The sequence below is a fragment of the Theobroma cacao genome, chromosome 9 (genome assembly GCF_053813885.1).
Source record: "Theobroma cacao isolate CCN51 chromosome 9, ASM5381388v1, whole genome shotgun sequence".
NCBI classification, from domain to species: Eukaryota; Viridiplantae; Streptophyta; class Magnoliopsida; order Malvales; family Malvaceae; genus Theobroma; species Theobroma cacao.
In genome coordinates, this window is record NC_142647.1 from 37,919,301 (window position 1) to 37,945,625 (window position 26,325).

Below are 26,325 nucleotides of genomic sequence, written 5' to 3' on the forward strand. Positions count from 1 at the left end.
ATGACTTATGCTTTGTCTGATGATGACGGTAAATGAGCCACTTAAACATAATTGAATGATGAATAGAAACTTACTAGGGTCTAATGGGCTATATCCACACAGATCTTAATGCCGATCATGATCCCTCCACAAAATGAGTTGTGACATTTTAATAGCTTTTAATCGAATTTCTAATTGTTAGAATAAAATTTTAATATTTATGATCTATTTGATTATTTTACTTCTAATTAAAGTCGTAACTGTATATATATATATATATATATATATATATATATATTTATTTATTTATTTTGACAATTACAACAAATTATGAGACGATTTTTTTTATTATAATTCGGTTAAACAGTATAGCCAAAGTAAATTATTGAAAATATTTCAATCGATTAACATATTAAATTGGGTAATTCAATTTTTAATAATTTGATTTGGGTTCTAACGAAATCGACTGAATTGGTTATATAAAATGTTGATAGGCAATCCATCAATTCATCTGTCTGAACCTTTTCTCCTACCCTCCTCCAGCCCCAGGGGTCCAAATGTGATCCAACACTGAAGATATACACAAAAAATATAGATATATTGATGAAAATGAATAAATAGTATGTATCTTCATAATCTTACAAATATTGTTCAAAGTCATGCTAGGTGGTACGCAATTGTGTTAGTTCCAAATGCAAAAATTGCTGGCCCCTCTTCATCCATAATATAATTACAACTATTAACAAAGACTTCCATGATTGAATCAGGGGGATCAATAACATCCATATAATTACCACTCTTGCTTACTCCTTGTTACGAGAAGTGCGATCTTTACGCTGTCCACCAAGAATACGAGAAATCTGCAGACCTCTGCTGAATGCTTGGTTGAAAAGCATACGAGTCTGAAATTCTGAGACAAAAGGAAACCAGGCCAGGAATGCTACCGGAGTGAAAAGAAGCAACCCCATCACTATCTCATAACCACGAGCAAGAGTTCGGACTGATCCCCAAAAACCAGCTTTCTTAACGAAAGGCCTCAAAGCTTGAGCAATCTGACAAAAATACAGAAACAAAGTGTAAATAGCATTAACATACATTTTGAAGTAACATAGATACAAGTTCAACCATTATCATATATGATTGTAAAAATTGTAGCAGCAATGCATGTGTGTGCGTGAGAGAGAGAGAGAGAGAGAGAGAGAGATGTTTACCAGAAGCATTCCCCAACCCGTAGGCATAAATGCAAGAATGCACACAATAATGTCTTGAAGTGTCATGTGAGGGAGAGCAATCAAAGTAACCAGAATGGCTATGAATGTCAAGAATATTAATCCCTTGATAAGCCGGAAAACAAGTTGATAACTTGCACTGAACTTCCGCCTCCCAACAGATACAGTCTAAGCAAGAAAAACACAAAAATGTAAAATGATTAAGAATGCTTAGAGCTAGATATACGTAGTAGTTTAGTTCGCCTCCAAATTAGAAATCAAGACCGACATCACTGTCATAGTTATCTGATACATATGACAACATAAGTAGGAAGATGAAACCATTCAATTTTGAAAAGACATCCGTAAATAAATCATTTTCCTGTGTGTTGACACAACTATTTATAAACTATTCTGAAGCATTTGGTTGTCTTTATCTGTTTAAGCAGCTATTGTTTATCAGCAGTTAACCGTGGTTAAGTAAACCATAACACAATGAATTTAAGCCCTGTTTACCTGTGCAATTACTTTGACTTGGTTTTCTTTCTCTTGAAAAAGTTCTCATTCAAACAATAAATTTGTTTACAAAGGAACCAAAAAGAATAATTAAGCAATGAGTGATCTAACAGATATATGAACAAGAAAAATAAAATGCTTGATGGCAACTTATGCCTAGTCTACTCTCAGGAAGATAATAAGCAATTAACAAAAGGACTTTTTGAAACATGTCAAGGCCAATATTTGAAGAATCTAGCCACCTACCTTCATCACAAACAATATCAGAACAATCACCAGCCATGATGCACCATAGATCTGTGACCAAGTCAATGAACATACCCAATGTAAACATATAAAGATGAAAAATAAGGAAAAAATGGCCAAAGAAACGGAGAGGGACATACCAAAAAACTTCTGTTTTCTTTTATAACATTCAAGTGATAGACAAGCCCATACTGGTAGATAAAGAATCGTAAAGCTAACAATATCTCAGCAAGAATACCACGCTTCCCAGAATATTGAAGATGCTCTTGCTCTTCCTCCCACCATGATTCCCAACTTTTTCCTGGAGGTACACCTATACCACCTCGGTTGTTTATCCACTTATTCCAATCAGTCCAATCATCAACAATCTTCTGCCACTCGAAACCAGAAGGATTGAATAGGAAGGGAGCAAAAAGCCATGTGCCCACCATAAACCACAAAGATACAGTGATCAATACATAAGCAACTGCACTTCTGTAAGTATGACCAAAGATTTGGTACACTAGAAGCAAGATCATCATCTCAATACCCTTCACAAAATGGCTACGTGAATAAAGCCGGTAGTTGTCAGCAAACTTGGCATGGAACACCACAAACCCTCGGCCTGTAGGCCTGTACTTTGCACCTCCATGAAGCAATGTCCTTCCATAATAGTGGGTCTTTGTTCCAAGAGAAAATGTAAAAAATACTGGTGCCAATTGCAATTGCATTAATATAAATTCACTTAATGCAGTTCGGAAACCCCTTTCCAAGCCAATCTCCATCAACATAGGTAATGCCATCAAAAATCCAATTTGAACAAAAGATTGAGAAGCAAGAGCCACTTGAAGAGGCTTATTATCACGAATTGCTGGTTGCTCACTCAATCCTTGTTCAAGGCCACTCAGCACAAGATAGAGGCGACCATAAAGGAACACATAGACAGTGAGCACTGTTATCTGAAAAAGAACAGAGAATGATGCTTGGTGTGTTACATAGAGTCATAATATTTTAAAGTTGCAAATAAAAAAGAAATTTGCAGAATTACCAGAGTACTTAAGTAAAAACCAACTGTAGTGAAATAACAAGACAGCATTCTGAAAAAGTCAAATCGATGTCCAAGCCGGTATATATCCCGACTCAAAGTCTGCTCTCCATTGCCATTAGCTATTTTTGCCTCAAACATAGATATCTGATTGAGACCCACATCCCTTCCCTTCCCAACTTGTATGTATTCATGATGGGTGACATTGCCTTCACGAAGTGTAGAATTGAAGCCTGCAATCACAATCACAAAGTCACCAATAGAAGACAGAACCAAACATTAATACAAACATGGCACAAATATAGAGGCATTTCATACCAGCAAAAATATCTTCACTCAAATTAATGACTTTGGATGCTTTACTTACACCCCCTCTTGTGAGGTGAAAGAGCCTATCAAATACATCTGGATGACCATAGTGGAACCGAACCCTATACAAACAGGAAAATTGTACAGAAGAGATCAAGTATTGGTTAACATAAAAGATGCAATGAAAACGTAACTGAACCACAGACATGGGATTAAAGAGAATGCTTATTCCCTTGAAAAAACTCCAAAAACTCAAAGACTATAGATTTCCTGGAATAAACCAATTGCACTATAGTGTATGGCTGGGTTGATGCACCAGTAGAAATCTCATCCTCATTAAAAAGACTAATCATAAGAATTTGCAACATCATAGATAATTTGCCAATATCGTAAGACTTATTCTTTAGAGCTTATGGACTTAATCTTCATGGCATTAGAATTCCAAATAAAGCAGTTCAATAGACAGAGGATAGCTTGCTCTTTGCTTTTAGAAGAGAATTTTTTTTATTTTTTAAATGGATAACTGAAAACATTTTGGAGATAAAAAGGTTAAAAAATAAGAGAAATTTTTATGCAAAATTTCTTACAAAAATGATACTAATAAAGACAATTTGGGAAATACTAAGCAAAAAACCTTTGATATTAGTTTTTTTAACATATAATTTTATCGATGAGTCGTCCAAGTTGAATAAAAATGTCAACTAATTCAAATTATTTAAAAGTAAGAGACTAATCAAACTCTCCCAATAAATATTAGTATAGATTCCTAAGCAAGCTCAATTCTTTGAACTAACAAGAAATTTCCTATGGGAACCTTGATTCGTTTCAATAATTTAACAGATACACCAGCTACAGAGGTCCATAGTTTTATTAGCTTTCTTTTCATCTTATTACTGAAAACAAGCAACAATTACAATCTCATTCTGGAGAGCTAACTACATGGATTGTACCCCTCAACAAGCTCGGTAAAAAAGATGTTATTTTTTGTATTTTCCATCACTGTCCTTTTTGGCCTCCCTATCCTCCATTACATCACATCTTCTCATGAGGGTATTTCAAGGTCAATTCTTTACACTTCCAAACCACCTTAAAAGGTTTTCACATACATGTTTATATTTTGGATCATATCGCGCCATTGTACTCTATTCCATGTCCTCCTTGGTCTTCATCTCCCTTGACATGAGTGTCCTCCATTCAATTGAATCTTTCACAAAAGGGTAATGGTATAGCAATAGCATCTTCTCAACATTGCTACACAACTAAGATTTAATCATATTGAAAAAATAACCTTCCACTTTTTTCAATTCATGGTTCTGCTCAAAAGAGAAATGCACAGCTTTTAGGTGCTGTCCCTTTAAGTTAAAACCACTAAGAATTAACAACAATGATTACAATGACTTGTTAACTTATGGTGCACGCAGTTTGAGCTTCACAGGTAGAATGCATTGAGCTACCTAAAACCCTATTTGAAGGATTATTTTCAGCTTTACCATCAACATCAAACCTAAAACCACTAATAATAAGTGAACAGGCCCAAACAACATATTCCCAAACTTCATTAATATTGGATAACACCATTTAACACTTCTCCTCATCTAGCTTCAACACTAACAAGTCAAATAAATAGGCTTAACAGTGTGAAAATGAATATGGAGAAACAAACAATAAATAACAAAATAAACAGAGCAACAAACAACCAGGGCTCTAATAACTTGTCAAACATCCAACTAATACCAATTTGCTACAGCTCAAATAAGTCGTTTTAAGTCTCTTCTAGAAAAGAGGGGGGGGAGTGTAATTGATCATGTATTTCAAAAGGAAACAAACAGATCTAAGAATTCCTGGGTGCTTTACTTTCATTGTAAGGGATTAAAACCCCCAGCATTACCCATTGAATAAATAAACAAATATTATAAAGCTCTGAAGAAGTTTAAAGAAAAAAGCACAACTTACTTTAGAGGGTTGGCTAACAGTCTCTGACCAATAGTAACAAAACTTGTCTCCTGATTTGACATGAACCATGCAAGAGAAGAAACACTGCACCAAACGGTAGAAGTATTAACCATCATATTAACATGGCAAAAAAGCAGTTACTAACTTGGAGACAACAAGATGCCACCACACCTTCCTGTAAATATGTGCTCTCTAAGCCCAAGAATTGTCGGGTATCTTACACCATCATGCTTTGTGAGGAATTCTTGCAACAAATTCCTCATTTTCAATGCCTCTTCCATGTAATTATCCTATGCAATTCATCCAAAAGAGAAAGGTAATTATCCTAAGCAAATGAGCAATAAAATAGAAGTGATTGGCACAATGTAGAGAATTATGATGCTTAGTCGAACTATCATACCTGGTTCATATCTATTGTTTGCAAGCCTTCTCCTCGTGTGAAGATAATGGCATGATTTTGGTTTTCAGGTTTCCCTTCACCCAAGATAGCAGGTCCTGGAAGTTTTATCCGATAAATTTCCTGTTTGTGGAAAATGACAATTAAAAGGAAAAATTTTAGGATGTTGAAATAGAGTGAGAAATAGGCAAAGCAAAAGTGGATATTCAAAATCAACAAAGTGAACAATCAAAGGATTCTATTGAATTTAGAAATATAGAATATCCTCTGGACAATCTGAAGGAGTTCAAGAACAAAAAGCACGTGTAAGCAAAACTCATGCCCAATATTTTAAGGCATATTATGATAACATTTTATCTTCGTAGACGCAAATTAATTGTAAGAGAGTAAAAACACACACACACACAGAGAACGTTAGCAGCGCAGGCATATTAAAAAACAAAGACTATTACAACTCTGTGTGCATGTAATCAAGATCTAAAAACCCACAGACACATTAGGAAAATGTAGTTTAAATGCTTATGTTGTATTTCTCTCAAAGCTGGTCATTAATCTTTCTTAAAAGCTTATCATTGGGGATCTAAAAGGAAAATATAGCAACAGCTTCTCAATTTATAAATGTATTGCCATTTGTCAAAGTAAATATCAATGGCTGGAGGGCCAACTGCACAAGAATAGTTCCAAATAAGTGGTTGATTTCATTTTTTTGGCAGTATGAAACACTTATGTCAGGAAAATAAGTTCCATCATTTCCCCAATGCTAAAAGATGACCGATTGGAAAAAGAGAACTTTTAGCATTAGAAAGAACATAAAAAAGAAACACCTTTGCTGAACACTAAAACAAAAATTATTAAATTATAATAAAAATTAAAGTAAAAGAAAAAATGTCTAATTGTCAGAAGCATCCTCAAATTATTGTTATCTTAGATCAGTCTTCAACTTTTTAAATGTGAATAGAGAAGAGTATAGAATCATTACATAAAAAATAAAAAGGAACATTATTTTAAATATTTTTCAAGAATAATGACATGCAAAAGTACAGTAATTGCTTCAAGAAGATTATTATTCATTTTATACCTATGACCAGCTTTTCATATAAATAAGTATTGCTACTGTTTTGCTAGCATTAAGCACTCAATTACTAATTGATAATATTTGGAGAGTGCCACTTCAACAAAAAACCACAATAAACCCAAACATGAATGAAGTGGGATAATACAAAATGTAAAAACCACCCTCATAAGCAGGCACAATCTTACAATTTAAGCCAATGAGCATACCACATGGGCATCAAATAAAAGGCGATAATGCCAACAAAACAAAAAATTATACCAAAGCTTTGATACTATAAAAAGGCAACCAACCCAAAACCATTTGGCAATAGGTGCTGCCCAAACTCAATATGAGATAACAACAGACCCCAAATTCAACTAAGGCGAGATAACACCACTTGAAAAATAGTGCAAAATACATAATCGCATATGATTTTGAAATTAGATAAAGTATTACCTGGTCTAGATTTTGCACTGGCTCTGAAGAATCACTAGACTTTGGCACAGCCCTCACTAGAACAGTAAAGTAATTAACCTTGCCATTAAGCTTCTTCAACCTATCCTCATTACGTTGTTCAACCTCATCAATGTATGCAACGCGAAGTGACGGGCATCTGCCAGTAAAAGATATATCCACTTAATAAAAAATATGCTGGTTGCTAAAAGCAACTGAGAAATCTTTGGAAAATTAGCGTGCTTACTTAGTCATAAGCCTCAGAATGTCCTGTGCACGCTGCTCACCAGATCGCTTCTGAATGCCATATTGTTGACAAGACACAACATATGTGAATTTCATATCAGCTACTGCTTCACACTGTACCTTCAGTGACCTATCCTCTTTGTTATCCTCCGTACTTAATTCTATGGCCTTATAGCCTTCCATCAAATCTAAGAAGGTTGACATTAAAACCAAGTGAGCTTGAATATCTCATATCACACAATAATTCATGCAAGAATAGAAATATTAGTAACGCAGATGTAAGAGCATCAGTAATGCGATTAGCAGCATACAATTAATTATACTGCAATTTTACAGCAAAGTGAAACAGTTACCTTCATGTTTGGCCATATCAAGGAAAGCCTGCAGCTCCAATGCTTCACGATAGTACATCATACCTCTAACTGGCATTTATAATGATCTATTAGTCTATAGAAAAAAGGAAACCAGTGCAAACATATGCATGCACACAAACACACATGAATGCATGCGAGAGCATGCACACACACCACAGAGAGAGAGAGAGAGAGAGAACCAGTTCTCGTTAAAGTTTGGCCCCTATATGATGCCCATAAACGAAGGTGTTCTTCTAACTCAGGAGATTCTTTAAGTTCTTCTTCACTGCTGCATTTCACCCGCTCAAGAAAGTTATTCCATTCATCTGAACATTATTAATCAGCAATCAGCCATAAATGGAAGAACAGTGCGAAGATTTCGCCATTTCCAATGTACAAGTGAATGTAAATCTTTAATAAAAATTAAAAAAAAAAAGGGTGAATTCAAACCTGGAAAGATTTTTTGCAAGTAAAAGAGGATGGAAACACCATCTTCATTTGGATTTTCCAATTCTTGCAAGGAGAAAAGAACTTCCTCTGTGTAGTAAGGAGTCAAAACACTACAAAAAACATGATTTATCACTTCAGCAACATGCATTAAAAACAAAATCATGATTATCATATAATCATGATCATCAGGCAAAAACGAAGCTAACGATATTTGAAATGCTCAAGCCCATGTACAGTATTCATTAATTTTTACCAGATAGTGAACTATAAGTCATTTTTAACATTTAACCAGAGGTTCAGCAATTATATGGAATAGGAATTTACTTCAGGCTAATGATCTCAAAAGAGAGAACAATATTCAACCAACTTTGTAATCAAGGACAAAAATAAAATAAAAAAAGTAAGTCAATTTGTTTGTAATTAAGTTTTATACATTTCATTACCTTAAATTATTTAATTTTCAAGCAATTACATCATTTGAGGCAGTCTGGAAACATAAAGAGGAGACCAACAAATGCCCCTACAAGAAGATTTGATTTAATAGATGATATCCATGTCCAGCAGTAGAGGAAGGCCAAAGTGAATCTGTAGAGGAACTATAAGAAAAGACCTCATTTTACTAAGCCTACAGAGATTAGTCTTACATAGCGTATAGTGACACAATGAGATCCATATACCAACCCAATAGTGGGAAAGGCATAGAATTTTTGCGAGTAAAACCTCATATAGTAATACTTAATTTATTCAATTGATCTTTCTGTATATTTTATACCAGTTAAATCTAGTTTTGTCAATTGTAGAACAGGTAGCGTACAGTAGCAGTAAAACAAGTATGAATAGAATAAAAACGGGATGGAAATAAAAGGATAGATTTATGGAGAACTAGATACATGTCATCTACACTGCAAACCTTTCTATTCCATGGATAGGCAGATAGATAGGGTAGAGCTTTGGGTTTATAAATTGTAACATATACTCTGAAATAATTCATATTATCTACGAATAACTAATATAAATGACTACTATAATCAACAAGCAAGATCCTAACAATTTGTTGAATACTAATGGTTGCAAAAATTCTGTTATTTGAGCCAGCTTAGCTCAGAGGTTGAGTATTGCATTTATAGCACAATGGTCATCAGTGTGATTACAATAGCTCGTAGGTGTGCGAATTTTACATAATTGGTATGTTTTATTAAGAAAATAAAAACAACATAGAGAAAGCTTCTCTCCTTTTCCAAGGTTTACTAATCTGGTTATCATGTTATAGAAACTTATGAATATGAATAAATTGGATAGTTTCTACTGTTGGACAAACAAAACAAAGGGCTTTCTTGCAAGATAAACCTATATTTTATATATCAATAATTTTTTAAAAATAGCACAAATATGCTCTCCCAATTTCCCATTCAATTGTCAACAAGAAATATTCATTAGTTTATACCCGATGAGATATAAGAAGAGTAAAAAGCACTAGTAGAAAGAAACAATAAATCTGGGACAAAGCTTACGAGAATGAAAGCATATTGCGAACTTTAGGTGCAGCAGGCATATCCATAAACAAAGAATTTGAGAAGAAAGAAATTCGCCTCCTAGCTTCTAAATTAGATGGTACGTCCATAGCAGATTCCTTTGTGGTAAGTAACAGATAAAGTCGGTTGATCTGCAAAACAAAAATAGGAAAAGCAACAATAGAAAAAATTAATAGATTTATCTAGAGAGAAATGCTTTAAGCTTTAGTGTCCAACAATGAACTCACCTTTTCTTTCCATGCTTCCGTAACAGGAGATATTGGAAACTTGATGGCTCCAGCAGAGGCAAATAATTGATCTAATTTTTTTTGATCAAATAATTGATAATGTTGATCAAGTACTCCATGTGTTGAATCCACCAAACTTTTAAGTGCAAAAAATAAAATAAAAATGAGGAGTAAGTTAAGGCACTAGAACATACACACGTTAAGGAAACAATCATGTGAAGATGACAAACCTGGAGTCATCCTCCGTCATTATGTCTTTTGTCACAGTCTCCAGCATATCCTGGAAACAGAGTACCACTTGACCCCTTTCTTCCTGCTTATTTTCCAACTGCAAAAATCAAGCAGGTCATCTTAGGACTTCCCATTACCACCCAAATCTCACAGGAATGAAAATCCTCTTAAACCAAGTTAGGTTTTGAATATTACCAAAAATTTGATCAACTTCACAATATGGTCATAGAGACTAGGGAGAGCACTCATTTTGTAAGTCTTAATTAGACTACCATGTTCTATAAGTTCGTCAACCTTGGAAAATATAGCATCTATAACCCTGGAAACACATTGGAATGAATAAAAATGATTTTACACAACAGTAGCCTTCACCTAATAATAATCTTAATAAGAGGAAATTGCAGCTTGAATGATATGGATTACATGTGGTTAACATTCTACATTGAACAGTAGCTTACTTTTTTTCCCGGGGCCCTTCAACCAAAAACTTAATAATGCTTCTGAATGAAGCATAGCATTCACGAATAGCACAGGACATGTAACGGTCAGCTTCAATTCTCTTTTGCAGCTCTTTATCCCTGCTATCACTGTCCTTGGCCATGTCTAATGCTATTGGGATCTACATGAAGATTCATAGTTAATATCATGATACTCAATTCTCAAAATCACCGGAGCAGAATAAGTTGAAGCAAACCTTGCTAGCAAGCAAAAATGGTGGCCACTGTATTTGCTCTAAATCACGGTCAGCCCAATAGGGAACAAGCAACAGGTTCATTTCCCTGAAAATGAAACAAGCTCAGCACGTAGCAAGAATAACATTAAAGCTGGAATTACTGAGTATAACTTAGAGCAGAGAGTATAAATACTTATTGCTTATAAGATCTTCCTGCCGAAAACTGCTAATTATTTTGTTCCACAACTGAGCAAATTTTGCAGCCTCTTTCTCTTTATTAGATGGTGGCTGAAAAAATAGACTATTATTAGATGGCAAGGTACTTTGTAATGCTTCTATCACAAAATCATAGAGAGATCACAAGTTATATGATAGGTAATGTCAAAGAGGTTTGACCTGCCCAAAGCTACGAGAGAAAAAACCCCAAACTCCTTTCTTCTTTCTCTCGATCTCACCCTCTGGAATTAACCGAGCATTAAAAGCACCAGGCAATGATTCAAAACGAGATCTGAGCATTCCTAATGTTCGAATCTGGAGTTTATAACCAAATAAAGGATGAAACACTAAAAATCCAAACACTGCAGAAATAAAACAAAACTAATCTAGGTTCAAAAAAGATTCTATACTAATTATTGAGAAGCAGATGAAGATGAGATTTTCACTATCTCCAAATAAAAGTGAAACCAGCAATTTTCATTATGGCAAAGTTTACCAAAAAAAAAAATGATGTTCTACAGTTGACATCATCCACATAAAATAGGTGAAGGAAGTAAACACATGGTAAACAATGACCATAGTGCATGTTTCCTGAAAATGCTTGACAAAATAAGAAGACATTTTGTTAAATAATTAGAAAAATGAGCAAAGGAGTAAAAGTAATAAGACAAAAGATTGCAGTAACTAGTTATGTGAAGCTCAACGAACCTCTCCAAGGCGTCTAAATGCACCATAAATACCTCCAAACAATGTGGAGAATATTGCATACCAAATCTGGGTATCCATAAAATAGACCTAGAAAATAAAAATCTCCAAATTAGACCTTAAAATATCCCAGTCAAGCTTATGACAGGAAAACATGGATCAACTATGAACATGACATAAGCCATACAAGAATGATTGGAGCCCAGAGAGCAATCACGACACCAATGTTGTTCTTTGCTGCAAAAAAGACAAGAAAGAAATGAACCTTCTGTTATGGGAAAGAGAACAGACTGACATCTTAATGTCCATTACCTCGGGGGAAAAATTCATGCCACTGGAATTTACTTATCCGAACAGACATAACAGCTTTCGTGGGACCAACTAAAGGCTTTATCTGTGACCAAGAAAGGAAGATGTGATAAAGTTTGAATCAGTTTTAAAAAACATTTCAAAATCTGATATGCTCATCAGAGATAGGTAGATAGAATACAAGATCTTTTAAGATCAAAACAAGAGAAATGCCAACTGAAGTGATTCTGGGGTGACTTAAGTCCAGCTTCACCATTACTTTAATCATGGCCACCCTTTGGTATCAATAGCTGACCATGACAGTATTTTGATTGATTTAATGATCAGTGCAGAAAAAGAAAGTATGATCGTGTGTGTAGGCAGGGGGGAGTTAAGGATCAAACGATTGAAAGATACACCTCAATATAATAACTAAATGCCAACTTAGTGATGATAAGTAGGACCCAAAACATCGTATACCTGAAAGTTCAACAACAAAAAAATTAGAAATCAAACATTTGACATGGTTACCACAAAAGCAATCAATCAATCTTAAAAACATCGAACTCTTACTTGAAGAGAGAAAACGTGCTCTCGTGCATTGCCCTACCAACATAGAGACGAGGCTGAAAAAATCAGGCAAGGCAATAAGTGAACTAGAAAAGGAACGAGTAGGGAAAAGAAGATTATATAAGAACAGTTATCTACCTGTGACCACCACATCATAAGCATCACAATTTTGTAGTGGGAACTTTCAAGGAATCGACGAACGAAAGGAAAAAGAAACAATATCGCGGCCAGCATATTTGGTGACAAGTAAATTACAACAGCCAAAATAAACAAGGAAGGTGAATTTGAGGCATTGCCAAACCAGCTTTGGATGGTTCGTGCAAACCCTGAAGGATCGTCCCAAGTATAAGCATAAGTGACAGGTAGAATTATCACCCATGCAGCTGCCGAAACAACTTTCAATATGTATCTTAACTTTACATGAAATGACATGCTCTGCTGTGCTTTCCAACTAAGGATTACATCAAGGACAGCTGCAAACATTATAGAAATATCAGTAAAAACTTCAACATAGCTGACATGCAGTACAATGAAAAGGTTTCCACATTCCATAAAATGCAACAGCTTCATTATCGGGTTGACATAAGCAATAAACAAACATGCATCTAGCCATAGAGAAACAAACAGTAAAGCAGAAGGAAATTTCCAACTTAACTGATACACAAGCATGTAGACTGAAATACCAGACATTTTAAAAAACATAGTCCACTAGTAGTTGGCACCTAAAGTGATGGCATCCATTAACCAACAGTATACAACAGATCAAGACCAGTCTCATTATTGATAATGAAAGAAATGGAAAGGGTGATCCTACAAGGAGCAGTGTAAATAACTTAAGGTTAGCCACTTCAGATGCCAGAAACAGTGTGCATAGAAATGATATGTTATCTACAGCACTAAAACAAAAGAGAAGCTATATGATACAACTGGGAAACCGTTATCTGCTGCCATGATTCAACATATAAAAGAAAAAAGATGTATGCCCTCAAAAGACTACAACTCAAATCTTCTTTCTCAGTAAGTGTGTCAAACTATAATTATTTTCTGTTAGCCTTAAATGGGTGTAGAAACAAGGTTTTAGTGCAAACAAAGTGCTTTCTACGAAGAACTTGAAAAACAATTCACCAGAATAACCTCAGATTTCATAAACCAACAAGTAGCATTTTTTTCTATTTTTTTTATCTTCATATGATTTGCCTACCATCTCAAAGAGGATGTTCCACTCAATCAAGAAAGCTTCCGTTGCAAATAGTTAAAATGATAACGACAGACGCTGAAGTAAGACTAACTGGTTTCACTCACCTTGGCCAAGCTTCAATATAGCAGCAGTTATAAAGACACTCAGCACTTTCTTGAACAAATCACCCCTAAAGATTGAACTTGGTTGCCCCGAGCCATGCCAAGCAATAATAATCATGGCCTTACAAGAACCAGACTTTATCAACACCATGCCAAAAAAATAAAAAATCTCAAAGGTAAATATGGAAAATCAGGAGCACCAAAGGTAAGTGCTACCTGCAAGGACAGGATGAAAAAACTCCACATTCGATCAAAGCTTCTGAAGACATGCCAGAATGAGCGTATCTCAACAAAGTTAACTTTCCCCATCCATCGATCATTATTAGATGGCTTGTTATCCTACATATAAGAACCATCAGCCACAAACTAAGTAGGAGAAAACAATCATGCTAAAATGACTTGATACAATTAGCCAGGTGTCCTTTATTGCTAGCTTCCCATTTGTTTTCAGTAACCAACACAACTTTCAAATCTATACAGTCACTAAGAGTTGTAGATTACATAGTCCAATTACCTTAGCAATCAGTGCCATAAAAATAGACTTTATCTTTCATTCTAGGAAATAGAAAGCAGAACATATTGAGACTCATAAGAAAGAGGAGACTGACATTACTTCAACTTGAAGTCCACCATAAAGTCAACAACCTATAGTTGATCAAGCAAATACAAAACATGCAAGCTAGAACTTTATGAAGAGAATTTACAAAATTACTTTGATTGCCACAATAGATTTAATTGTCTAAAGCCTCCCAGATGCAAGAACTGAGAACCATATATACAATAAACTTATTGCTGTCCATTGAGCATTCTTCTTTTGGTTTAACAAATGCAAGGGAAAGAACAAACAGAGATCCAAAAACAAGCTTACCCCATTTTTCTCACGAACTTGTTCAATTGGGAGAGAAAAGAAATCAGCATCAGCACGCATTGGCCAACCCAACCGGAAACAATCAACGGACCTACAATTAAACATGGATAAACATATCTTTAGGAACATAAACAATGTGGAGAGATAAAACTTATTAATAAAAAATTCATACCAGAAGTATTCATTTAAATCATCGTAATTCCTCCATTGTGAATGCTTTGATTGCCCTCGTTTACTTCTTTCAGCTTCCTGCAAAGAAAATCATCTTTTTTTCAGACAGGAAGACCAATTCTCCAGCATATTCACCTTTAAATTAAAAGGTGCAAACATACACACACCAACAGAAACGGAGAGAGAAAGAATAAAATGTATGCAAAAGTGGACAGGAATTGCATAGGGTACCCTCCAAATAACATCATAGATAGGTGTAACAACTTTCTTCAAAAAAGCTTCCTCCTCGCCTCCATAGGCTGGCTTCACATTCTCTCCGGTCATAGGACTGACATTTCCAGCTAGCATACCATAAAGTTCAAATGCCATCTACAGTAAGCAAAGGAAAGAAGCATTTACTATTTAATAAAGCAGAATAGATCCATCAAAGCTATCTAGAGATAGAGACATTATGGTTAGAAACACAAGCCAGGCATTGACACTAGTCCCTACACAGAAACTACATAAATATAGTCAAGACAAAGAGAAGATTGATAACCACATGCAAAATGCCACTATAAATGGCAACAAATTTCAGAGTAAGTTGACAAGAATGACATTGGATAAAAGCCAACTCAAAACAATTTCCTTTTATTAATGTTGGAGAGGTACATGTATGGCAACAATGTCATTTCTCCAACGCTAGAGAGATATGGGCGAACATAATTTTCATTAGGTTGTTCATATCAAATAGATTACAAGGCAATTAACTTAAAACAATTCGCAATAGGTGGAGAGGACTCAATCATATTAACGAACCCAAGAGATTCCACTCACCCTCACATGTAGGAAGAATAGACCTATGACATGGTATGTACTTCAGCAGTAGTGAATTACAACCCTACTGTAGACAATAAATGATGGGACAACTTGCTTTGATCAATAAAATTTAAACAAACCTCAAGTTTAGACAGTGTGGGATAGATTACTTACACTCTCCGTCATATGTAGGCCACATATTAGCAATTTAAACAAACGAACCTACAACCTTGAAAACAGAAAACGGCAACAACCAAAAAAACAAACAAGGCAACAAGCAACCTAGGCTTCGAAACCATGCTAAAAAACTAACTTAACACCAACTGGCCATGAGTGGAAAGGCTTAACTTGAATATAAGTCGCAACAAAACCCTAACTTAGCCAAGATGTGATAACAATACACAACAATTGACAACTATGCATTTATGATGGCAATTTCAAACACATGATGACACAACTTGAACTACATAAAAATACCATTAGAAACTTGAGTGATGCACGACATAAATCTGTCTAACCCAAAAAATGACATCACCAATTTTACAAATAAATCAATGGTTGGCAATTTTCATTCAAACTAACAGCCATTGACACAGAAATGATTCATGAACCCCAAATGCATAAGACCTTTTTTGGCTACAATGAACTGACATTTTGCCAAATTCTCACATTGCACATTAAGTTTGATAATCTCTTACAAATAGCCAAAAGACCAATGCAATGCTATCAAAGGATGTCCTAATTTTAACCTCTAGCTCCTATGGGCACCCATGAAGATACTCAAGTTTGATAAGGTCCAGTTCTACAAGACAAAGTATTTCTCACAAATTAAATGCAGAAACACTAACACAACAAACTTTTTTTTCCTATCAATTGCTAAATCTTTTCTGATAGAAGTATGGGTCAAAACAAATGGCTACTATTTCCATACCCATTATACAGAAGCCTGCTCCAGTTTGGTTAAAAGCCTTAATTCAATATACATAAGTATGCATATCCATGGGAAGAAGAGGAGTTTTTGGAACATACATGATGATAGATGTAGCAAAGGCATTCTGGCATGAATCTCAAGTTTGCAGCTTCACCCCATATTAAAAGATACAGACCCATGTATAATAATTTTCGCTGTTGCACTTCCTGCTGAATGGTTGGCAACCTGCAGATTTGAAATATCAAGGAGAATTAAGCCAAAAGAAATATGGGAAATCCATTCCTTAGAACATGACTGCAGTTGAACATCTTGAAAGCTTAGGGGTGAAGAGCAAAAGGAAAGATACATAACAAGCACCCTACAAACAGGAAGTGCTTCCCCAAATTTATCGATTGGAGTTCACTCTTGCTATGTTGAAACACTTGGTATAATTAACTTAATTCATGACATATATTTCTCTTCAAATATATCCTAGAAGCAACATAAAGCGGCTTCCATTGAAGTTACATAGTCCAGCAAGATTTACTGCTTAATAATGGCACGGAGTCTCACCAAAGACTACTTTTCCGATCCAAGTACTTGCACCACTTTTTATAGTTCTTAAAAAGTTTCTTCATCACTTCTGTTAGCGCATGATCATCCAACTGCGCAAGAAACAATTATGTCAGAAAAGTTCTTAGCCCTAACCCTTTCAGGACACAACATAAGATCCAATTGCTTAGGCTACAAACCCCATCTGAAGCACATATGAAAGAAGAAAGAAAAACTTTTGTATTTTACTAATTAAAAGGAATTGTTAGCACAAAGAAAACAAACATTTTAACAGATAATAACTCTCTACTTCTCAAAAATAAGCTTACGATATATTATTCTGAGAAACCTCCCCCTCGTATGCAGGCCAATACTAACAATTGAGACAAATGAGCCTAACATGTGAACAAATAATGAGCAACAAACAACAAAAATAAACAAGGTAAGAAACAACCTAAGCTCTAATACCAAGTTAAGCTTCCACTGTAAAACCGATTGGCAATACGTGGAAAGGACCAACCAAAACATAAGGCCACAACAAACTCTAAAGTTTTCATGGGATACGATGATTAAACATTACCTTCACATGTAAACCCTATACTAATAGCGTAAATAAACAAGCCTAATACATGGCTTATAACTAAGGGGCAACAAATTCCACATGTTTGGCACACTCCTTGGCATCAGTTGTTAATATTACACATGGAGTGTTAAAAGGTGTTATCATATAAGTTAGCTTTAGAATTTGTTGTAACCTTATAAATTAGTTCGATCTCTTCACTTATTGCCAATTGGTTTTGTTATAGAATAGGAAATGTGTAAATATTCATTTATTAATAAACGTAATTATAGGAATTAGAAATCACCATAATTATAGGAATTGGGAATCATCATAATTATAAGGATTTTCTTTTCTCTATTTTCTTTATTCTTTCCCTAATTTAGAAATATTTAAGCTGTATATATAAATGATGTATTATGAATGCAATAAGCTGAGTTTTCTCTTCCACAATAACATGGTATCAAAGCTGTGTTGGCAAATCTGTTTCCTTGAAAACAGAGTTCTTAGTTTCTCTTTTACACCCAAACCTAGGTCACCCATATAGGGTGACAATCTGATCCCAAAGTCAGCACTAGGAGGAGACTCACCTGCTGATCGGCTTCTTCCTAGAACCCTGCCACTAGAGTCCCCACGAGTGGCTGTCACACGCCGCTTTTAGTTTCTGGTTCTGTTCCACACGCCGACCATCTATTGGAGATTCACTCCGGTCTTCTCTTCTGGTCTTCACTCCAGAAGGTTTCAACAAGATAATTTGGTATTCTTGTTGGGTTTTGTTACTGGGTTTTCAAGACGACAGAGTCTGTGCCAGAAAAAAATCAATGGTAGTGGCTGATGTGATTCTTGTGATGACAAAGGTCACAGAGCATAAACTTAATGGTTCCAATTATTTGGATTGGAGCAAGACTATTCGGGTCTATTTAAGAAGCATTGATAAGATTGATCATATTATTAATGATCCTCCTATTGATAATACAAGGCAAACCTGGATGAGGGAAGACACACGATTGTTCCTGCAGATTCGAAATTCCATTAATAGTGAGGCAGTTCAGGAGTTTGGGGTGAAAAAGAGTAAGTGTGATCACTCAGTGCTTTATAAACAATCTGAGGCAAGCATAATCTTACTACTAGTGTATGTTGATATTGTCATTACTAGGAGTGACACTGTAGGTATTTCATCTCTCAAATCTTTCTTCATACTCAGTTTCAGACAAAAGAATTAGGGTTGTTGAAGTGTTTTTTGGGTGTTGAGGTGACAAGGAGTAAGAAAGGTATGTTCTTGTCTCAAAACAAATATGTTCTTGACTTGTTGACTGAGACAGGAAAATTGGATGCTAAGTCGTGTAATGCACCAATGACTCCTAATTTGCAACTTACAAAAGAAGATGGTAAATTGTTTGAAGACCTTGAAAAGTATAGAAGCCTGGTTGGAAAATTGAATTATCTTCAAGTGACTCATCCTGATGTTGCATACTCTGTTAGTATTGTAAGTCTGTTTATGTCTACTCCAACAATTAACCATTGGTCAGCTTTGGAACAAATCCTATGTTATTTGAAAGGGGCTCCAAGATGTGGTCTATTTTATGGAAATCATGGACATACCAATATTGAATGTTTTTCAAATGCAGATTGGGCAGGTTCCAAGAGTGATCGGAGATCTACTACAAGATATTGTGTTTTTATTGGAGAAAATCTGGTCTCATGGAAAAGCAAGAAGTAGAATGTAGTAGCTCGTTCTAGTGCAGAATCAGAATACAGAGTTATGGCACAAACTGTGTGAGGTAGTATGGATGTATCAGCTATTAAGTGAAATTGGTCTTAAGTCTTCTTTGCCTGCAAAGCTGTGGCGTGATAATCAAGTTGCTCTCCATATTGCCTCCAATCTCGTGTTTCATGAACGAACTAAGCATATTGAAATTGATTGTCATTTTGTTTGTGAAAAGATTCAACAGGAGTTCATCCCTACAAGATATGTTAAAACCAAAGACCAGCTAGGAGATATCTTCACAAAAGCGTTGCAAGGACCTTGAGTTGATTATATTCGTAGCAAGCTGGGTATGATTAACATCTATGCTCCTGCTTGAGGGGGAGTGTTATAGAATAGGAAATGTGTAAATATTCTTTTATTAATAAACGTAATTATAGGAATTAAAAATCACCATAATTATAAAGATTGGGAATCATCATAATTATAGGGATTTTATTTTCTTTATTATTTTCTTATTTTAGAAATGTTTAGGCTGTATATATAGATGATGTATTATGAATGAAATAAGCTGAGTTTTCTCTTTCTAAATAACAGGTTTTAGTAGCATGCTTAACAAGTTAAGAGCTCAGGGTACTTGTTACCTCGTTTGTTAAGCTGTTCATGCCTCTTATTTGTCTATTGTTTGTCCATATGATTTTATGTTTAGATAGATATCAGTGTTTTGATCTTTCTCAACACTAAGGACGATTTCAGTCAAATCATGGAAATCAATTGGAATTGTGTTGATGGAGATACTATCATTGATGTGTGGTTGCAAAGATGTTATCATGGTGGTTATTTAGTTGGGTTTGGATGGTGGCACCACACAAGAAAGAGTAACAATTATCAGCAACAAAATGAGAAACTATCATTGCTGCTTAGCACTGCCAGTAACATTGAACAAGAACTTTAAGAGAGATCTATGAGATAAGACTAGAAAAGTATTTTAAATAACTGGAAAAGGAAATTGAGAAACGGGAAAATTAAGTAAGAAGAATTGCATACTTTTGATGATTAAGATGGGTTTATCAAAAATAAAAAACACACACATATTCACAAAACTAAACACCCCTTACAGATCAAACTCAATAGCCCCATGTAGATGATTTTTGGACAATTATGGACTCACTAATGTATCATTGTTCCCAAGCATGTCTAGCAAAAATTGGACGCACAGCAAGTCTATGGATTTAACCTCAAAGTAGGTATAGGGTTTTAGGCTAATTCTGCATTACGAGATGTTGGAGAGAATTTGACTTGATGGCTCCGAAATGGATTCTCTCCTTAAAACTTTCTTTGGAGTAGGAGATTGCTTACCTATGTCTCCTATTTCACACATCATCACATTCCTTAACCGTTACTTGAGAATCAATTCTTTATAACTTGAGAATTAACTCTCCATCATTTAATGAGGAATGAGCTAGCACCTTTTTATTGGTTGCACTACTTATACCTCTAGCCTATATGCGGTCTTTAAGCATCATTACTTGTTTCCACTTCCCACTCACTGCTATAGGCTCTTGTTCCTACTCATCGGGCATAGCTTCAAGGGCTTGTCCTCGCTTCCACACTACTGTAAGTATTTGCTTCACGCTCTTGCACGCCACTCCAGGCACTTGTTCTCACCTCTACGCTACTCTTAAGTATTTGCTTCCCACTTCTGTGCACCACTCCAAGTTCATGTTCCCAAATCATTACCCCTATTCACCACTTCCCACTTTCCCTTTCGATCATTCCACCTACCACAGCAGTCCATACTCTAGCGATCATTCCAAATCCTCTATGCTGCTCTACTTCATCTTGTTTCACCTCTTTACGACACTACACCCCATAATACTAATTTAACCTAGTAAAAGTTCAGGGACTAATCCAAACTTTTGATAAATATTCAAGGATGAAACGGGCCACATATAAGAGAAAAGGGGATAAAGGTAACCATCACCATTTGAATATTTGCAATAGAAAATTCATGCTCACATAGAAATATATATATATATATATATAGTTAGCAAGCAAACCTTGGGTTGTTGATCAGGCTTTGGAAATTGCCGTATGTGCACATTTGCAAGCAATAAGATCAAATGCTCCCTTTGATTTGCCACATTATCTTTCTGAAGAGATACCAATTGAGATGTAAGTATGGGTCCAAATAAACAAATTGAATTGGCTTTTACCAATACTTTACTAGCAAATTTCAAATATTGGCAAGGGAACACAGAACACCCCACTGCACTGTAAACAAGTAGTTCTACTCCATTTATTTTTCACCTGAAACCCAAACATTTCTTGAAGCCAATCTAGAATGTCTTCATCTTTCTTTCTCCTGTGGTCTTTGGGCCATGGAAGACCCCTAGTGTTACGAAGAGCATAAACAGCTGCTCGGATCTACAATTAAGGTAAATAACAATACGTAAGCAAAAGAAGCGAAAAGCAAATTGGAAGTTCAAAACAACTATCAGACAAGATGCAAGCTCAAAATATACCTCAGAATATTGCATTATAGCCTGGTTTGCACTTTCAGGATCAAGAGGAAGGATGTTGTAAGGGACCAAGATCTGTGTCTGTTCTGCAACTTTATCTTGAGCTTCCAAAATCTGCACTAACCTTAACCATAATTACATCTTTCACATGCAAAAAAAAATGAAATTTAGAGTTTATGGTTTCTTAGTAAACTAATCGAGCCAGTGAAAGATATCTACATCAGACAAGACAATAAAAAAAATGATCAAAGGTCAAAATATATAAAATAGTTTCACCTCACGGTCAACTTCAATAGATTGTGTCAAATTGACGGCCTTCAAAACCTCAAAAAGAACATTCGCAGTTTGGTATGCTTTTGTAAGTTGCGCCCTACATAAAAAAAAAAAAAAAAATTGGATGTCAAGTAAAGAACTATGAATAGCAATTTCCACAATAATCACCCAAATAACTTAACACCATACCACCTTTAGGACTTACCGATCAGCTTTATCAGCAGCACTTGTCAATGCCTGGATGTACTTTTTGTAATAGTGTTGATAAAAACTTTGCATTTCACGGGCATCACTTTTCTTAACCCTTCCCTGTAGAGTTGGATCATTCTCCTGTAATGACAAGATGAAATCTCCTCATGAGACCAACAGCAAAGAATAGATATAAAGAACTAGAAGCATAAATAAATGCAAATGAGGACATGTAGACAGTATAACGAAATTTATTATACATTAGGTGCACTTCAGCCATGAAAAGCTCTGATTACAGATGAAATTCTACTTACTAACATGGACTCCACATCAGATCTGTTTGGTAAGGATCTAAAATATTGGAAACTGGTGATCCTAGGGAAGCTATACCATGAACTATTATTAGCATGCCTAGGACACTTCTACTTATGAACAATTAACTCCTACGAAGCTCATCAGCCTTATTAACAGTCAACCATCTCTCTAACCAATTCATGCTTTCGTAATCCGTCTATGAAAAATTAAAGTCTAAAAAACTCATCAATCTAAACCAGTTTATGAACCCAACGATCAAGGGTTTAGTTAACTATACAAGTGAGAACAATATGACAGTTCTGATTGCCCTACTTGATAACTTTTAAGAACTATGTCAACCCAAACAAAATAATGTCTTACTTTGATGATTAAAACAAGTATCATATAAATGAATAAGAAAAATTCCTGCTCAGAATGTGCTTTAAACATTCCCTTTCACAAGTTTCAAGGCTATCATTGGCAACTTGTTATGCATTTTCAATGTCTATCTGGGACAAACTAGGGTCCATGTCAAAAATCACTATCGAAGCCATGACCACCCTTCAGAATATGAATCACGAAGCATCCAATATAAAAAAATGTAAAAGCTAATATGACTTCTCATAAACAAAATTAACAAAATATAAAAATTTATTAACAAAAAGGAAAAAGAAGTTAGCAAAAAATAAATATATACCATGCATGAGAGAAAGGAAGGAGAGGGACAATTATTCAGAGTTGGGTTGACTTAGAAGCTAAGATGAAATCTAATATAAGTGAATTTGTGAAAATCCCTCATCGATTTTCAAAAGTGAAACGAGTGGCAAGAATTGTAACTTACATTCTTAAGAAAAAACTAGAAGGGAGAGCATAAACACAACTTTCTGCTAAATCCAAAAGTTTTAAATAACCATCACCGACTAAAAACCAGTAGTTAAAACAAGGGATAAACCCAGTTCCCTTCTGTGTTTTTCCCCCATCTATCTAATATTAAGCAGCAGAATATCATAATGGAAGCTCTAAAAATACCAGGTTCCACAAAATATAAACTTGGAAAAAGTCCCAGAAAAATAGTCAATAAATACTTCATTATTGGTTCATGAATCATTAAGCTCCAATGATATCAACCATGCCACTATTCTCATGCTTCTCTACACAAATTGAAATTCACAAGCTCATTCTTAGTTAGCCAAATTTGTGAAAATCCTTTTGGAAAGCATGGATTTCCAAAAACGACATGAGCTGCAGGAATGGTAACTCACATTCTTAAGAAAGAAGCCAATAGGGAGTGTATAAACACAGCTTTCTGCTAAATCCCAAAGTCCACCATCACGACAAGAAAACAGTAATTAAAACAGGGTTTAAACCCAGTTCCCTTCTGTGTTTTTCCCCATCTCTCTCATGTATCAAGCAGCTGAATTTCAGTTTAGCAGCTCTAAACATACTAGGTTCCACTACAAATTTAGGATAAGTTCCAAAATATAGTCAATAAATACTTCTACTGGTCTGTGGATCATTAAGCTCAAATGATATCAATAATGCCATTATTCTCATGCTACTCTACCCAAATTGAATGTCATTTCTACATTTCAAAGGCATTTAAAATATATGCTAAGCAAATTCTTCAAAAGAGAAGAACACAAGATACTCACTCTTTCAAGACGTTGAAGCAGAGCAGTTTTAAATTGGCGAACACCACGTCCACTGGAAGTGGGATCCAGCCTGTGAGCTTTCTCAAATGCATAGAATCGACCTACAAAGAAAACCGCGATGAAAAGATTCAACTTGAGAATGCAGATAATTTACAGAATCACACTACAAGTAACCATGAAGCAAGAAGCAAATTCATAGCAACAACGAACTGAAACAAGTGATACCAAGATGTTTGAGGTTGACTAAAGACAGATAAATATAAATGCCCATATTTAAATATTTGACAGAACAAAACAGGTGAAATTTGAAATAACACTCTCCCAAGAAAAACCAAATAAGCAGGGATGTCAAACATCAACCAAATCACAGCACCGGAAGAAGTATGATTTTAAGATCTAGATGACTGTAGACAAAAGTAGACAACACTAATTCTAGAAAATCCAGGAAAAAAAACTTCAACGCTAGAAAATGTTACAAAGAGTTATCGGCATACTTCTGCTTCATTATTATTGCATCTTGCTTCTAGGGGAAAATCATTTAATGGTTCAAAGTTGCAATAGTTGCTGCTGATCTTATAAAAGATTTACAGGGTAGAAAACAAATTTTCTTATTGAGATGCATCCGAATAATGCAACATTAGGAAACCCCATAATGTACCATTTTTAAGGTAATATATAGTTGGAAAAATCCAAGTAATAGGTTCTCAAATATTTGAAATTTTCAGTAGTTATCTTAACAAAAAAGTGAGATGCAAGTAAAAATAGTACTAAATAATAATTAACTCAGTGAAGTAGACAACAGTGTAAGCCAACTTGTCAAGGAGCTGCAAGCGTAAGTATATTTTCACTTTCACCTACATGTGCGTACAACAGAAAATATATCCAATAGTACACAATGTACATATGGAATCAGAAAAGCAGGTTAGATATATTGGGATTTGAAACTGCTATACTTTACACACTTAACACACAAGTATAAGGCTAACTCGTAGTAATAGTAATAGCGAGAAACATGTATGAAAATAGTACTGCAAATAATGGCGTTAAAACATAAAGAAAATCCATATTGTGAAAAGCAAACTAAGGCAGAAACTTACAGAGATAAGCCACCCTTGGGTTGCTTGATTCGACCTCATTAGCAACACGGAGAATGGGTGCAATCTCGCTAAGAGAAGATGGCACCACCTCACTGTCAAAAGCTGTCTCTCCTAGATTACCAGCAGTCTGCGTGCGTGTGATCCGCCTCAGCGGTTGCGATTGATCTGACACCCTGCTCGAGGACATCTTTGCCCTCGCCTTCCACCCAAAATCTCAACGGGGAAAAAAACACTAACTTCCCTGCAAGAAAAAAAAGCTGTTTCTTTTCATCTTGCATTAGGTTTTAAGAGAAATACAAAATCAAAAACCAAAATTTAACCCTATCTCAACTTAACAACACATCATAAACACCCAGAAACCAAAAATGGAAAAGGAAAAAGTCAAGGTTTCAGAAACCAACAAAGTAAAAGCTAGTGAATCTAAAATGCGAAGGAGAAGAAAAAGACTCTGGTAAGCAAAGAAACTACAGTGAAACGCCAAAAGAAACTGGAAATTTTAACTGAAAATAAAGATTTCCAAGCACTGTACTTAAACATAAAAGAAAAACACTCCTAGAGAGAACAAAAAATAAAGAGTTAAGCAAAGAAGATGAAGTACCAAGCAATTAAAGAGAATACTTTGAGCTACTAAGTCATCTACCAAAAACAGCAACAGATTAAACACCGAAATGGTGAAGGCAATGTGAAGAGGAAAGAGAGCTCACAGAGAAAAACCCTAAGAGAGAGAAAAACAACTATAGAGTGAGAAACAGAGACCGAAGAGAGTGAGTGAGTGAGACAGAAGGGCAGCTACTTTAAGCTACTTA

At 35.2% G+C, this 26,325-nt stretch overlaps 1 protein-coding gene across 1 annotated transcript; it reads right to left on the reverse strand.

Annotated features, from left to right (window-relative positions):
- Window positions 1-558: 558 nt before the first annotated feature.
- LOC18589680 (callose synthase 3-like) lies at window positions 559-26,325 on the reverse strand. Its single transcript, XM_007014754.3, has 43 exons — window positions 26,118-26,325; window positions 25,520-25,760; window positions 24,423-24,523; window positions 22,493-22,617; window positions 22,291-22,384; window positions 22,018-22,128; window positions 21,803-21,919; window positions 21,553-21,645; window positions 17,250-17,341; window positions 16,796-16,922; window positions 15,200-15,337; window positions 14,970-15,046; window positions 14,798-14,888; window positions 14,146-14,268; window positions 13,933-14,050; window positions 12,769-13,103; window positions 12,634-12,686; window positions 12,480-12,540; window positions 12,085-12,166; window positions 11,960-12,009; window positions 11,776-11,862; window positions 11,248-11,382; window positions 11,045-11,139; window positions 10,873-10,957; window positions 10,637-10,797; window positions 10,374-10,497; window positions 10,178-10,275; window positions 9,948-10,083; window positions 9,700-9,851; window positions 8,189-8,298; window positions 7,939-8,064; window positions 7,739-7,807; window positions 7,387-7,573; window positions 7,143-7,299; window positions 5,636-5,755; window positions 5,407-5,525; window positions 5,236-5,319; window positions 3,292-3,404; window positions 2,977-3,206; window positions 2,090-2,887; window positions 1,950-2,000; window positions 1,191-1,376; window positions 559-1,031 (listed from the first exon to the last, which is right to left on the reverse strand). Exons 2-43 carry the CDS (start codon window positions 25,704-25,706, stop codon window positions 783-785), a joined length of 5,847 nt encoding a protein of 1,948 aa, XP_007014816.3. The 5' UTR covers window positions 25,707-25,760; window positions 26,118-26,325; the 3' UTR covers window positions 559-782.

Coding starts and splice junctions, on each gene's coding strand:
- LOC18589680 (XM_007014754.3), bottom strand. CDS start 25,706: ATGTCCTCGAGCAGGGTGTCAGATCAATCGCAACCGCTGAGGCGGATC. Junction 14,269..14,797: donor AAGTTCGTGAGAAAAATGGG/GTAAGCTTGTTT, acceptor TCTTATATGTAG/GATAACAAGCCATCTAATAA. Junction 8,299..9,699: donor CGCAATATGCTTTCATTCTC/GTAAGCTTTGTC, acceptor TGTTTTTTGTAG/TGTTTTGACTCCTTACTACA.